General features: G+C 44.2%; 4 protein-coding genes across 4 annotated transcripts in view; 1 reads left to right on the forward strand and 3 right to left on the reverse strand.

Annotated features, from left to right (window-relative positions):
• LOC130298059 (zinc finger protein 436-like) overlaps positions 1 to 13,513 on the reverse strand; it is a 178,073-nt gene that overhangs the window by 157,984 nt on the left and 6,576 nt on the right. The window lies entirely within an intron of this gene.
• The window catches only part of LOC130298064 (oocyte zinc finger protein XlCOF6.1-like), a 226,534-nt gene that overhangs the window by 99,995 nt on the left and 113,026 nt on the right, over positions 1 to 13,513 (reverse strand). The gene's annotated exons all lie outside the window — the stretch shown is intronic.
• The window catches only part of LOC130298060 (oocyte zinc finger protein XlCOF7.1-like), a 201,946-nt gene that overhangs the window by 62,456 nt on the left and 125,977 nt on the right, over positions 1 to 13,513 (forward strand). The gene's annotated exons all lie outside the window — the stretch shown is intronic.
• The window catches only part of LOC130298058 (oocyte zinc finger protein XlCOF6.1-like), a 66,082-nt gene continuing 63,291 nt past the window's right edge, over positions 10,723 to 13,513 (reverse strand). The window contains exon 5 of the mRNA XM_056550951.1: positions 10,723 to 11,986. Coding sequence (XP_056406926.1) covers positions 11,362 to 11,986 — 625 coding nt within the window. The 3' untranslated portion in view covers positions 10,723 to 11,361. The remainder of the gene's footprint in view (positions 11,987 to 13,513) is intronic.

Raw genomic sequence — 13,513 nt, forward strand, 5'->3', positions numbered from 1 at the left:
CCTGAACAGCAAAAAAAAACACATGGCATACCATTTTGGAAACTAGACCCCTTGAGGAACGTAACAAGGAATAAAGTGAGCCTTAATACCCCACAGGTGTTTCACGACTTTTGCATACGTAAAAAAATAAATTAAAAAAATTCACAAAAATGTGTTTCCCCCCAAATTTCCCATTTTTGCAAGGGTTAATAGCAGAAAATACCCCCCAAAATTTGTAACCCCATCTCTTCTGAGTATGGAGGTACCCCATAAGTTGGCCTGAAGTGCACTACGGGCGAATACAATGCTCAGAAGAGAAGGAGTCATATTTGGCTTTTTGAGACCAAATTTTGCTTGGGGGGCATGTCGTATTTAGGAAGCTCCTATGGTGCCAGGACAGCAACAAAAAAAACACATGGCATACCATTTTGGAAACTAGACCCCTCGGTGAACGTAACAAGGGGTTAAGTGAACCTTTATATCCCACAGGATAGGAAGTGTGATGTCTTCAGACTCAATAGCCTTAGGGGGCGTGGCCTGGTAGCCGAGGCGCATGGTCGCAGTTTAGAGCAGCCCCGTACAGAAGCCTACTAAAGCGACAAAGAAACCGCCACACACCGTTCTTTTGACTCCCCATCACCTCCGGAACATCTGCCACTATGACTGCCAGGCGACGGAGACAAGCCAAGTTAGATTCCCTGGCGCAATTCCTCTTTGTCCCCCGAACGGCGCGGGTCAAGATGGCGCCGGCGGCCCTGCAGCACACACAAGACGCGCTCAGCAGAGTGGCGACAGAGCCTGCAACTCTCCACAGCTCCAGCGCAGAACGTCCTTGGTACCTGCCACACGTACCTCTGCAGAGCCACCTGCACGGACGGAGCAGCGCCTAGCTTGTCCGGGGGCTCCGAGCTGCCCAGCGACACAGCGGCTGAAAGCAGGAAACGGGCTTTCTCCATGAACCCTCCAGCCTCTCCAATGGTCGGCTCTCTGGAATGCAGCCCCCTCTCTGAGCGCTCTCTTCTGCTGCCCAACACCGATGGCACTGAGGTAGGACACTGGGGGGTTGTTGCTTGTGGGACCCTGGATGCAAATGACCCACTGGCTAATGTGCCGGTCTCCAATCAAGCCCTTACAGATACAGCCCTTAACCCCTTAAGGACACATGACGTACTGGAACGTCATGTGTCCACTCCCGATCTATAACGCGGGGCCACGGCGTGGCCCCGCGTCATAGCGGGTCGGGCCCGGCCTCTAACAACGGCCGGGACCCGTGGCTAATAGCGCGCGGCATTGATCGCTGTGCCGCGCGCTATTAACCCTTTAGACGCGGCGTTCAAAGTTGAACGCCGCGTCTAAAGTGAAACCGAAAGCATCCCGGCTAGCTCAGTGGGCTGTTCGGGATAGCCGCGGTGAAATCGCGGCATCCCGAACAGCTGACAGGACAGCGGGAGGGCCCCTACCTGCCTCCTCGCTGTCCGATCGCCGAATGACTGCTCAGTGCCTGAGATCCAGGCATGAGCAGTCATCCGGCAGAATCGTTGATCACTGGTTTCTTATGAGAAACCAGTGATCAACATAGAAGATCAGTGTGTGCAGTGTTATAGGTCCCTATGGGACCTATAACACTGCAAAAAAAAAGTGCAAAAAAAAAGTGAATAAAGATCATTTAACTCCTCCCCTATTAAAAGTTTGAATCACCCCCCTTTTCCAATAAAAAAAAAAACACAGTGTAAATAAAAATAAAAATAAACATATGTGGTATCACCGCGTGCGGAAATGTCCGAATTATAAAAATATATCATTAATTAAACCGCTCGGTCAATGGCGTGCGCGCAAAAAAATTCCAAAGTCCAAAATAGTGCATTTTTGGTCACTTTTTATATCATTTAAAAATGAATAAAAAGTGATCAATAAGTCCTATCAATGCAAAAATGGTACCGTTAAAAACTTCAGATCACGGCGCAAAAAATGAGCCCTCATACCGCCCCATACACGGAAAAATAAAAAAGTTATAGGGGTCAGAAGATGACAATTTTAAACGTATTAATTTTCCTGCATGTAGTTATGATTTTTTCCAGAAGTCCGACAAAATCAAACCTATATAAGTAGGGTATCATTTTAATCGTATGGACCTACAGAATACATATCAGGTGTCATTTTTACCGAAAAATGTACTACGTAGAAACGGAAGCCCCCAAAAGTTACAAAACAGCGTTTTTTTTTTCAATTTTGTCGCACAATGATTTTTTTTCCCGCTTCACCATAGATTTTTGGGCAAAATGACTGACGTCATTACAAAGTAGAATTGGTGGCGCAAAAAATAAGCCATCATATGGATTTTTAGGTGTAAATTTGAAAGAGTTATGATTTTTTAAAGGCAAGGAGCAAAAAACGAAAATGCAAAAACGGAAAAACCTCCGGTCCTTAAGGGGTTAAAGAAATGCTGTTAGTCTTACGTTCCTCATTTTTGCAAGATATGCACAAATTAGTTAACCCTCTCAGTGCCACAGTGAAAGATCTTGAGAGCAGAGTAGACCATGTAGAACAGAAATTTGGACAGTTTGCGACATCCCACAATTCGGTTATTGACAAAACTAACGATGTGGAAGATGAAGTGCTTGCCCTGAAACTTAAAGTGGCAGACCTTGAGGACAGGAGCCGCCGCAATAACATTAAACTGCGCGGCATACCGGAAAATGTGGCTCCTGGAGATATACCAGACTTTGTCCTTTCCCTGCTTCAAGCCGCATTGCCTGACTGCTCCAGGTCTGAATGAATTGTGGACAGAGCTCATAGGGTCTCCAGACCCAAACATCTGGAGGACACTGTACCACGCGATGTCCTGGCACGCATTGATTTTTTCCAAATCAAGGAAAAGCTGATGGAATATGCACGCCGCAATAATGGTTTAGCTGCTCCATATCGCAAAATAACAGTCTACGCAGACCTATCTGCCTCCACCCTGCAGGCTCGCAGATCGCTTCTTCCCATAACCTCAGCTAAAATTCTGTACCGGTGGGGCTTTCCGGTTCGCCTGCTTATCCGACATAACAACTCTATGCATGTTGTCCGTTCTCTCCAGGAAGGGGAAAAACTGCTGGCTCAATGGAACATTGCACCAATTTTCTCCTCTGCAGGCTCCCAACCTTCTAGAACCCCGGACAAGGTGACCGACTGAGCTATGGCCTGAAAATCGTCTCCATGGACGGTGTAGTTTTCGACTGTGTTTTGTGTGGGCTCCGTGCTGTGACCAGAGTGCACAGTTTCAGAATGGACTCTTACCCCTATTGTTTGTGGGATGGTGCATGCTACGGCACACCATTCTTCTTTCTTTATGTATTTTATTCATGTTCCTTTGTTCTAATTTGTTGTATACACATTGGTGCCCCTATCTTGCTTAGTCTACCTGTAATGCTCAGTGATAACCGGGAGGATGCACGCTGGCTGGGGGGTGCGTCTTGCCGCTCTGATATTCATTACAAGCCTGTTAGTTATCTTCTCAGAACAACGTTGTTAGTATGGCTATAATTGTTGTTAGTATTAATGTCAACGGGCTAAACGCTCCCCGTAAAAGGGCGTACCTATGGAAGGAAGCTCAAATGTTGAAATGTGATGTTTTATGCGTGCAGGAATCGCATTTACTAGCTAGGGATGCCCACCGTCTACACCACCCTACATATACTCACCTTTTTCACTCTCATTTCAGTTCCAAAGCACGAGGTGTCTTCATAGCAGTCAAGAACTCTGTCGCATTTACCCTGAAAGATTATATCGACGAACAAGGGAGGTACGTAATACTCCGTTGCACCATCAACACTGCCCAATTTACTATTGTGTCTCTATATGCACCTAACAAGGGCCAAACGCGCTTCTTGCAGCGCTTAAAGAAAAAGGTGAAAACCACAGCCTGGGGATCCCTAGTGGTATGTGGGGACTTTAATTCAGTTGTAGACCCTGCCATAGACTCTACCTCCTCCTCACGTTTTCATTCCTCCTCCTTAACTCATTTCCTCTCTGCAACAGATCTTTATGACATATGGCATATCCACCACACCACAGAGAGGGCCTATTCTTTTTTATCTGGTGTACATAACTCATACTCCCGTATAGATATGTTTTTGATAGATAGGTCACTTATTAACCTATCTTTCTATACTGACATTCAACCGATAAAATGGTCGGACCACGCAGCGGTGGTTCTGAAAATTCGTGATCACACCTCTTCTCCTCAGAGCTATGCTTGGCGCAACAATCCCTATTTGTGGTCTCATCCGATCTATGCTCCAGGCTTAAGAAAGGAAATAGATGACTACTTCACAAGCAACTCTGGCTCCGTTACGGATGCTATCCTAGTATGGAAATGCCATAAGGCAGTCATACGGGGTCTGTGCATTAAGTATAGTTCTATCTTGAAAAAACAAAGAGAACAGCTTATCAATGACACCTTAGCCCAATTTCAACAAGCTGAACAAACCAACCAAATGTCCCGCTCATGCAGAAATAGTGTCGAACATAATAAGAGATTTACGTTGCATGCTTCTCTCCTCTTATGAGAAGTCTTATAGGAAACTGCAGGCACGATACTATTCCCAGAACAACAAGGCCAGCAAATTACTAGCTAGCTGCCTAAAGCAGCGCCAGGTGAAATCTCGTATACAATACCTTTTACATCCCATTACCAACGACAAACTTTATACCCCATCTGATATTGCTAATGGATTTAGCTCCTTTTACTCGCATCTATACAACTTGACGGACTCTATCCCCTCTCCACCTGATCTCCCATCCTCTATACATTCCTATCTTTCTAGCCTACACCTACCTACCCTTACTCAGACTCAACTACTAGATCTCAATTGTGAGGTCACACTTCCTGAAGTCTTGATGGTTATTAAATCCCTACCCACAGACAAGGCCCAAGGTCCGGACGGCTTTGCTTCTTCATACTACAAAACTTTTCGCAAACAGCTTGCCCCACATATTGTGGAGTTTTGCAGTGCTGCAATACGTATAGGCAAATTCCCTACAGAAAATTTGCAGGCCATAATTACCACATTGCCGAAACCGGGAAAAGAGCCAGACAGTCCTCAAAACTTTCGGCCTATCTCGCTCTTAAACCAGGATGTTAAAATCTACGCAAAGCTCCTGGCCTGCCGCCTTTCTAAAGTTTTACCATCCTTAGTGCACATAGACCAGTCGGGGTTTGTTGTCAGCCATCAAGGATCTGACAACACTTCTACCATCTTGAACGCACATCTACCCCGGCAGTTATACTAGCATTGGACGCGGAGAAGGCGTTCGACCGACTCCGTTGGTCGTTCGCCTTCTCTGTCTTAACGCACATGGGCTTCACTGGGAGTATTGTTTCCGCTCTTACCGCTTTATATTCCACACCAACGGCTAAGGTGTTGGTGAATGGCGCCCTCTCTACACTGTTCCCGATAATAAATGGCTCTCGTCAGGGATGTCCCTTATCTCCACTGATATACGTTCTTTCCATGGAGCCCCCTTGCACACTCTATCAGACAGGATGGGCAGGTGTCTGGAGTCATGGTGGGAGTGAGCACATCATCTCGTTTTATGCGGATGACGTCACACTCTCACTGACCAACCCAACAATCTCGCTCCCTGCAGTGATGTGTAACATATTGTTGTATGGTAACCTATCCTACTATCACTTAAACAACACAAAAACCCAAGCCTTACCTATAAACCTCCCCCCATCAGTATTGCTGAAACACAAAACGATACACCCCTTCGAATGGCGATCCTCTAACATACAATATTTGGGCATTCACTTATCTTACCCCTCTAAATTACTATATGCGGACAATTATGAAAAATTGTTAACTACCTTACAATCGGACATGGCTCACTTGGCTAAATTGGAGATCTCCTGGGTGGGTCAGGTAGCAACCTACAAAATGTTTCTCTTGCCTAAACTTTTGTTTCTGTTTCGAACTCTACCTAAACTTCTTCCCTTCTCCTTTTTTCTTAAAGCGCAAAAAAGGACTCTCCTCCTTCATATGGGCCGGCAGGTTTCAAATTTGTTTATTAGTTTATCAATTATAGAATACACAATACAAATCAAACAACGAAAAAAAAAAAAAATCATTCACAACCACACATTTACTCCTCATCCTCGCCCTTCCACCATCGCCTCCTCAAGTTCTCCCTTACTGTCCTCGGTACTTTATTTACTTCATACAATTAATTCATACATTTTCCCCCATTTTTCTAGTTTTATTTTGAAGTTAGCCCACATCTCTGTTCTTTCAGCCCTTTTTTTTTGTGTCTCCTAGTCTCTCCAGCCGCCAACTTTCCATAGTGCACACTTGGAAAGCTACTATTTCCTTTATGTTTGGTACCTCTGTTTTTCTCCAGCATTTTGCTATGGGGCTCCGGGTGGCTGCCAGAATGTGGAAAGCTATGTTAAATTCATGTGGTCCCCAGTTCAATCCCACTTCTTCCCCCAGTACTGAGTGTAGGAGCATGTATGTTTCCTCCCACAACCGATGGACCATCGAACATCCCCACCATAAATGGATTAAAGATCCTTTCACTCTTTCGCATCTCCAACATACTGGGGATGATTTCGGATTAAACTTTGCTAATTTATCTGGTGTATAATACCAGCGGTACATCAATTTGTGATACACATCTTGAGGTTCTGAATGGGATTGAATATACCCTAGTCCATGCCTCGCTGGTTATCTGGAGTTCCAGATCTCTTTGCCATTTTTCATGGAACTGCATCTTTACTGGCTCACTGAGGCTTTGTAGGGCCTTATAAATCCTAGTTATTCCCCTTTTCTTCATCTGTCTCTCTATATCCAGGATCCCCCGTCCCGTTGCGGGCCTCCTTCCTTCAAGGGAAAGAATCCAGTGACGGATTTGCAGATATTTAAAAAAATCTTTTGACGGAACTTTAAATTTATCAACTATATCTGAAAAAGGTAAAAGGATATTTCCGTCACTGATGTCTCCCAAGATGATACCGCTGCTCATCCATTGAAAGATGTCCGTCTCGGCCAGGAGATGCTGGATCAAATTCAGAGGTATTTTGGATCAATTAACTGGTGCGACAGGGCAACTGTTACGCCTAGCGCTCCGGGTCCCCGCTCCTCCCCGGAGCGCTCACGGCGTCTTTCTCCCTGCAGCTCCCCGGTCAGTCCCGCTGACCGGGAGCGCTGCACTGTCATGGCCGTTGGGGACGCGATTCGCACAGCGGGACGCGCCCGCTCGCGAATCGCATCCCAGGTCACTTACCCGTTCCCGTCCCCTGCTGTCATGTGCTGGCGCGCGCGGCTCCGCTCTCTAGGGCGCGCGCGCGCCAGCTCCCTGAGACTTAAAGGGCCAGTGCACCAATGATTGGTGCCTGGCCCAATTAGCTTAATTGGCTTCCACCTGGTCCCTGACTATATCTAACCTCCTCCCATGCACTCCCTTGCCGGATCTTGTTGCCCTTGTGCCTAGTGAAAGCGTATTGTGTGTCTAAAGCCTGTGTACCAGAACTTCTGCTATCCACCCTGACTACGAACCTTGCCGCCTGCCCCCGACCTTCTGCTACGTCCGACCTTGCTTCTGTCTACTCCCTTGTACCTCGCCTATCATCAGCAGTCAGAGAGGTGACCCGTTGCTAGTGGATACGACCTGGTCACTACCGCCGCAGCAAGACCATCCCGCTTTGCGGCGGGCTCTGGTGAAAACCAGTAGTGACTTAGAACCGGTCCACTAGCGCGGTCCTCGCCAATCCCTCTCTGGCACAGAGGATCCACTACCTGCCAGCCGGCATCGTGACAGCAACTAGCCAAATATCTACACTTGCCCTCAAGGTTGAACTATTCAGATTCCTCGTCCTCCCTAACAAAGCTGCTTCCCACAATGCCAAGCAAGGTAAGGACATTCCACTTAGTTGGGTCTCCATATTCACCCAATGTGCTGAAGCATCGTTTTGCCACAGCCTCTGCGCTTGGGCGAATAGGGATGCCCGGTCATATGTTAATGCCCGGCAAGTATAGTATTTTACTTGATGTTCTGGGTTTCTTATTTCTCCAAATAAACCGTGATAATATATTTTGTATACTCTTTATTACTGATCTTGGGATTGTAATTGGGAGGTTCTGAAATACATATAATATTTTGGGCAGTAAGACCATTTTAATGACCGATATACGCCCTATCCACAAAATTGGTAACAGAGTAGAATGCTATATCTGCGTTTAATTGTATTTTTAATGTTTCTATGTTAATTCGCCTTGTTTCTTTAAGAGAACTGGTCAATTTTATCCCGAGGTAGTCCAAGTGGTCCCTTGCCCAAACATAAGGATATTTCGCCTCTAATTTATTTTTAGTATTTCTATCTATGTTTAAAGGTAGTAAAATGGATTTTGTCACATTTAATTTATAATAACTTACACTTCCGAAGTCCTTTACTAATGTCATTACTGTCTCAAGGGACCTACATGGTTCTGTGCATGAAATCAATATGTCATCCGCAAACAAAGTAATACGGTGATCTATGGTTCCTACAGGGATGCCCTGAATCTCCGCAGACTCCCGCACCTGTTGAGCTAATGGCTCTATTGCTAGAGAAAAGAGCAACGGGGATAGGGGGCACCCCTGTCTTGTACCATTCGTTATGCAGAACTTTCTTGACACTGTACCTCCTATACATACTCTTGCCGCTGGACATTCATACAGAGCCATGATTGCAGATATTAATTTGGGGGTACACCCAAATTTCCCCAGTACGGCTCTCAGATATCCCCAGTGAACGCGGTCGAATGCCTTCTCCGCATCCAAAGCTAGGAGTAGAGAAGGCATCCGACCGCGTGTCGCCCCTTCAATAAGGTTTAAGATCCGTCTTGTCCCATCCAGGGATTGTCGGCCCTTTATGAACCCCACCTGATCCATATTAACTAACTTCGGCAGCTCTAGACCTACTCTCGCCGCCAGTAATTTCGCATAGAATTTAATATCACTATTTAGCAGGGAGATAGGTCTATAGCTGCTCGGTACAGTTGGATCTTTCCTGGCTTTGGGTAAAGCTCTTACAGCTGCCTCAAGCATTTCTTCTGGAATTTTCCCAGTCATTAAAATTTCATTGAACAGATACGTTAAGCAGGGAACCAACTTGTCCAAGTGGATCTTAAAGAATTCATTTAAAGGGGTACTCCGCCCCTGGCATCTTATCCCCTATCCAAAGAATAGGGGATAAGATTTTAGATCGCCGTGGTCCCGCTGCTGGGGACCCCAGGGATCGCCATTGCGGCACCCCACCATCATTACTGCACAGAGCGATCTCTGTGCGTAATGACGGGCGATACAGGGGCCGGAGCAGCGTGACGTAATGGCTCCGCCCCTCATGACATCACGGCCCATCCCCTTAATGCAAGTCTATGGCAGGGGGCGTGACGACTGCCACGCCCCCTTCCCATAGACTTGTATTGACGGGGGCGGGCCGTGACGCCACGAGGGGCGGAGCCGTAACGTAACGATGCTCCGGCCCCTGTATTGCCAGTCATTACGTGCAGAGTGATCTCGCTCTGCGCAGTAATGATAGCGGGGTGCTGCAGCAGTGATCCCCGGGGTCCCCAGCAGGGGATAAGATGTCTAGGGGCGGAGTACCCCTTTAACAGCCCGTCCGGACCTGGAGATTTATCTGATTTAAAAAGACGGATATGATTTTTAACTTCCTCTCTAGTAAAGGGGGAGGATAATTCAGCAGCTTGTATGCTAGAGAGACATGGCAACGACGCACTCACCAGGAACTCGTTTATTACTTCTGGAGTTGGATGAGTGGTCTCATGGTCATCCTTTAAGTTATACAGAGTTTCATAATAGCTGGCGAATGCGTCTGCCATGCCCTTGGGATCATAGACTCTTCCTACTTTGTCTAACATGATATATGGTATTTTGTTTTGTACTTCTCTTTTCTTTACCTGTTTTGCCAGGAAAACTTTTTTGTTGTTTGATTTGTATTGTGTATTATGTATAATTGATAAACTAATAAACAAATATGAAACCATATGGGCGGGCAGGAAACCCAGGCTGTCCTCGCACATTATGTCACGCCCCAGATTAGCTGGTGGTCTGAGCGCCCCGAACATACAATTCTACTATGTGGCTACATTGGTGGCTTTGATTAAGCGTTGGTGGTGCAACTCAGCGTCCCTCCCTTGGGTCAAAAAGAAAACTTTTACGTAGCCCCATTTAGACTAAAAGATGTATTATACGCCCCATATTGGAACACCCCCCCCCCCTTACTCACCAATCCTATAGTTAAGGCTTCCTATATGGCTTGGACATTTTTTCTATCTCTTATGGCGAACCCAGTCCCCTTGGTGAGAACTGACTTACCACTGACATTCCTGAAAGCTCAAATCCCCAATTTGGATTTATCCCCTTGGATAGCGAAGGGCATTCTACAACTTAGACACATGCTCATAGATGGAATGTTGATGTCCTACTCAGACTTAACCCTGAAGTATGACATCCCGCCACGTGATTTTTACAAGTTCTTACAACTTAGGCACCTCTTACAGAATCTACATCCTGCTCAGGGAAATATGGATGGCTCAGCTATCAATTACTTACATCACCACAGAAAGGTCTAAAACCAATATATTTAGCCTTATTACTAACGAACACACTTTCAAAACCTTACCCTTTGAGAATGTGTGAGAGGGAGCTACATACATCCTTTCCAATGCCTACCTGGCATGAAGCTTTTCGTAATGCTCCTCACACGTAGAATCGGCCTATAAAACAATCTTACGCTGGTATCATACTCCAGACAAGCTAGCTATTTTTTACCAGTCTGTCCCAGATACATGTTGGCGAGGTTGTGGACACAGGGGCACACTGTATCATGTGCTATGGACGTGCCCTATTGTCCAACCCTTCTGGTATACCTGCGCCGGGCTAATGAAAAGCATTCTAGGAGTCACCATACCCTGGTCTCCACAATCGGTGTTATTTCTATCCCTATCATCCTTGCCAGCTCCCGAACGCGAATTATATTGCATTATAAGTATGATAGCCAGACTCAGTAGCCTTGGAGTTTTCTGTACGCTCAGCAGTTGTGGTTCTTGTTTACAAGTTTCCTGGTTATAATTCTGGTAAAGTTCACACTCAGTTCATAATGAAGGAACATAGACAAGATGGTGGACTATAGACATGGTGTATAATCATATAAAGGATTATTATAAAAGGTTATATGAATACGTATAACAAGTTGACTCCCCTCACAGGCATGCTGGGAGTTGAAGTTTTGCAACATCTGGAGGGCCGCCAGTTTGAGACCCCTGCAGTATATGATATATGTATAAATGTCAGATATCCTATGTACATGGTTAATATATAGATGTGTTATCTGCATCATATATTGCTCTGAATTTGCTTCTCTCCTGTGTGAGTTCTTATATGTTTTTTAAGTGTTGCTTTCTCAGTAAAACATTTCCCACATTCTGAACATGAAAATGGCTTCTCCCCAGTGTGGGTTCTCTGATGATTAACAAGACGTGATTTCCAAGTAAAGCATTTTCCACATTCTGAACATGAAAATGGCCTCTCCCCTGTGTGAGTTTTTTGATGATGAACAAGACTTGATTTCTCAGTAAAACATTTTTCACATTCTGAACAGGAAAATGGCTTCTCCCCTGTGTGAGTTCTCTGATGTTTAACAAGATCTGATTTCTGAGCAAAACATTTTCCACATTCTAAACATGGAAATGGCTTCTCCCCTGTGTGAGTTTTTTGATGATAACCAAGAGCTGATTTGTCAGCAAAACTTTTTCCACACTCTGCACATGAAAATGGCTTTTCCCCTGTGTGAGTTCTTTGATGTGTAACAATATATGATTTCTTAGTAAAACATTTCCCACATTCTGAACATGAAAACGGCTTCTCTCCTGTGTGCGTTTTTTGATGATCAACAAAGCTTGATTTCTTAGTAAAACATTTCCCACATTCGGAGCATGAATATGGTTTCTTTCCTGTATGAGCTCGTTGTTGTCCAACACCCCTTCTGTGACCTTTATTTTGCTGAACATCCTGTGATGAGTGAGAAGACAGGACCTGTATATAAGGATGAGATGACAGATCTTGGCTGTGAAGGGCTGAGGGTGTATCTGGGATAATGGAATGTTCTTCATATGTATCTTGTGTGATATCATCATCTGCTTTATAATCTGAAGATATAAGATTCTCCTCTGATCTCCTGGTACGGTCATCTGCAGAGAATAACACAGATTTTATTTTAACCCCTTAAAGAGTAACTTATTAAAACTAATTTTTGCTATTGCACCCCTTATGGTGAATAAAAATATTTCTAATATACTTTGTTTAAAAAAATGAAGTTTTCTATGTTTTATTTGTACTTAAAAAAGCTCAAGAGCACATTTTCCTCCATCTTATACACAGACTTAGGACCGAAGTCCAAACACAGAAAGTGCAGCGTGAAGTGCTGAGGGGGGGGGGGTGTTCAGCCTCATCCAATCATCGCTCCTCTCACACGTAACTGCCATATGCTGTTGGTTGGACCCCCCTTAGCACTCCAGGCTGTACTTCCTGTGTTTGGACTTCGGTCCAAAGTCTGTGTAAGAGATGGGGGAAAATGTGCCCTTGAGCTTTTTTAAGCACAAATAAAACATAGAAAACTTCATTTTTATTTGAAACATATTAAAAAGTATATTAGAAATATTTTTTATTCACCATAATGAGAGTGCCCACTTAACAACTCAGGAAATTTAAGCTATTCTCTAAGAGGCAAATGTCTTATTTTGCCATAACTAATTTTTTGCGGCTCCGATCCTTCATTCACTGCGGTAAAATTATTTCTCAGGTGAATACGATCACAAGAATACTCAATTTGCATAATTTGCATAGTTTGAAATAAATGTAATTACAAAAATTGACACCTTCTCTTTATTCTGTAGGTCCATACGGTTAAAATGATCCCCTACTTATATAGGTTTGATTTTATCGTACTTCTGGAAAAAATCATAACTACATGCACGAAAATTATGTTTAAAATTGTCATCTTCTGACCCGTATAACTTTTTTTTTTTTTCTGTGTACGGGACGGTATGAGGGCTTATTTTTTTGCGCCGTCATCTGAAGTTTTTATCAGTATAATTTTTGTTTTGATAGGACTTTTTGATCGCTTTTTATAGTATAAAAAGTGACCAAAACACGCAATTTTGGACTTTGGAATTTTTTTACGTGTTCGCCATTGTCGATATATTTTTATAGTTTGGACATTTACGCACACGGCGATACCACATGTTTATATTTATTTTTCTTTACATTTTTTTTTATGGGAAAGGGGGTGATTCGAACTTTTATTAGGGAAGGGGTTAAATCAAATTTATTAACTATATATATATATATATATATATATATATATATTTTTTTTTTTTTTTTTTTTTTTACACATTTATAGCCCCCATAGGAGACTATTACATACAATGCTTTGATTGCAGACACTGTTCTGTGCCATAGCATAGTATTGATCAGTGTTATCGGCGCT

The sequence above is a fragment of the Hyla sarda genome (genome assembly GCF_029499605.1).
Source record: "Hyla sarda isolate aHylSar1 chromosome 1 unlocalized genomic scaffold, aHylSar1.hap1 SUPER_1_unloc_2, whole genome shotgun sequence".
Lineage (NCBI taxonomy): Eukaryota > Metazoa > Chordata > Amphibia > Anura > Hylidae > Hyla > Hyla sarda.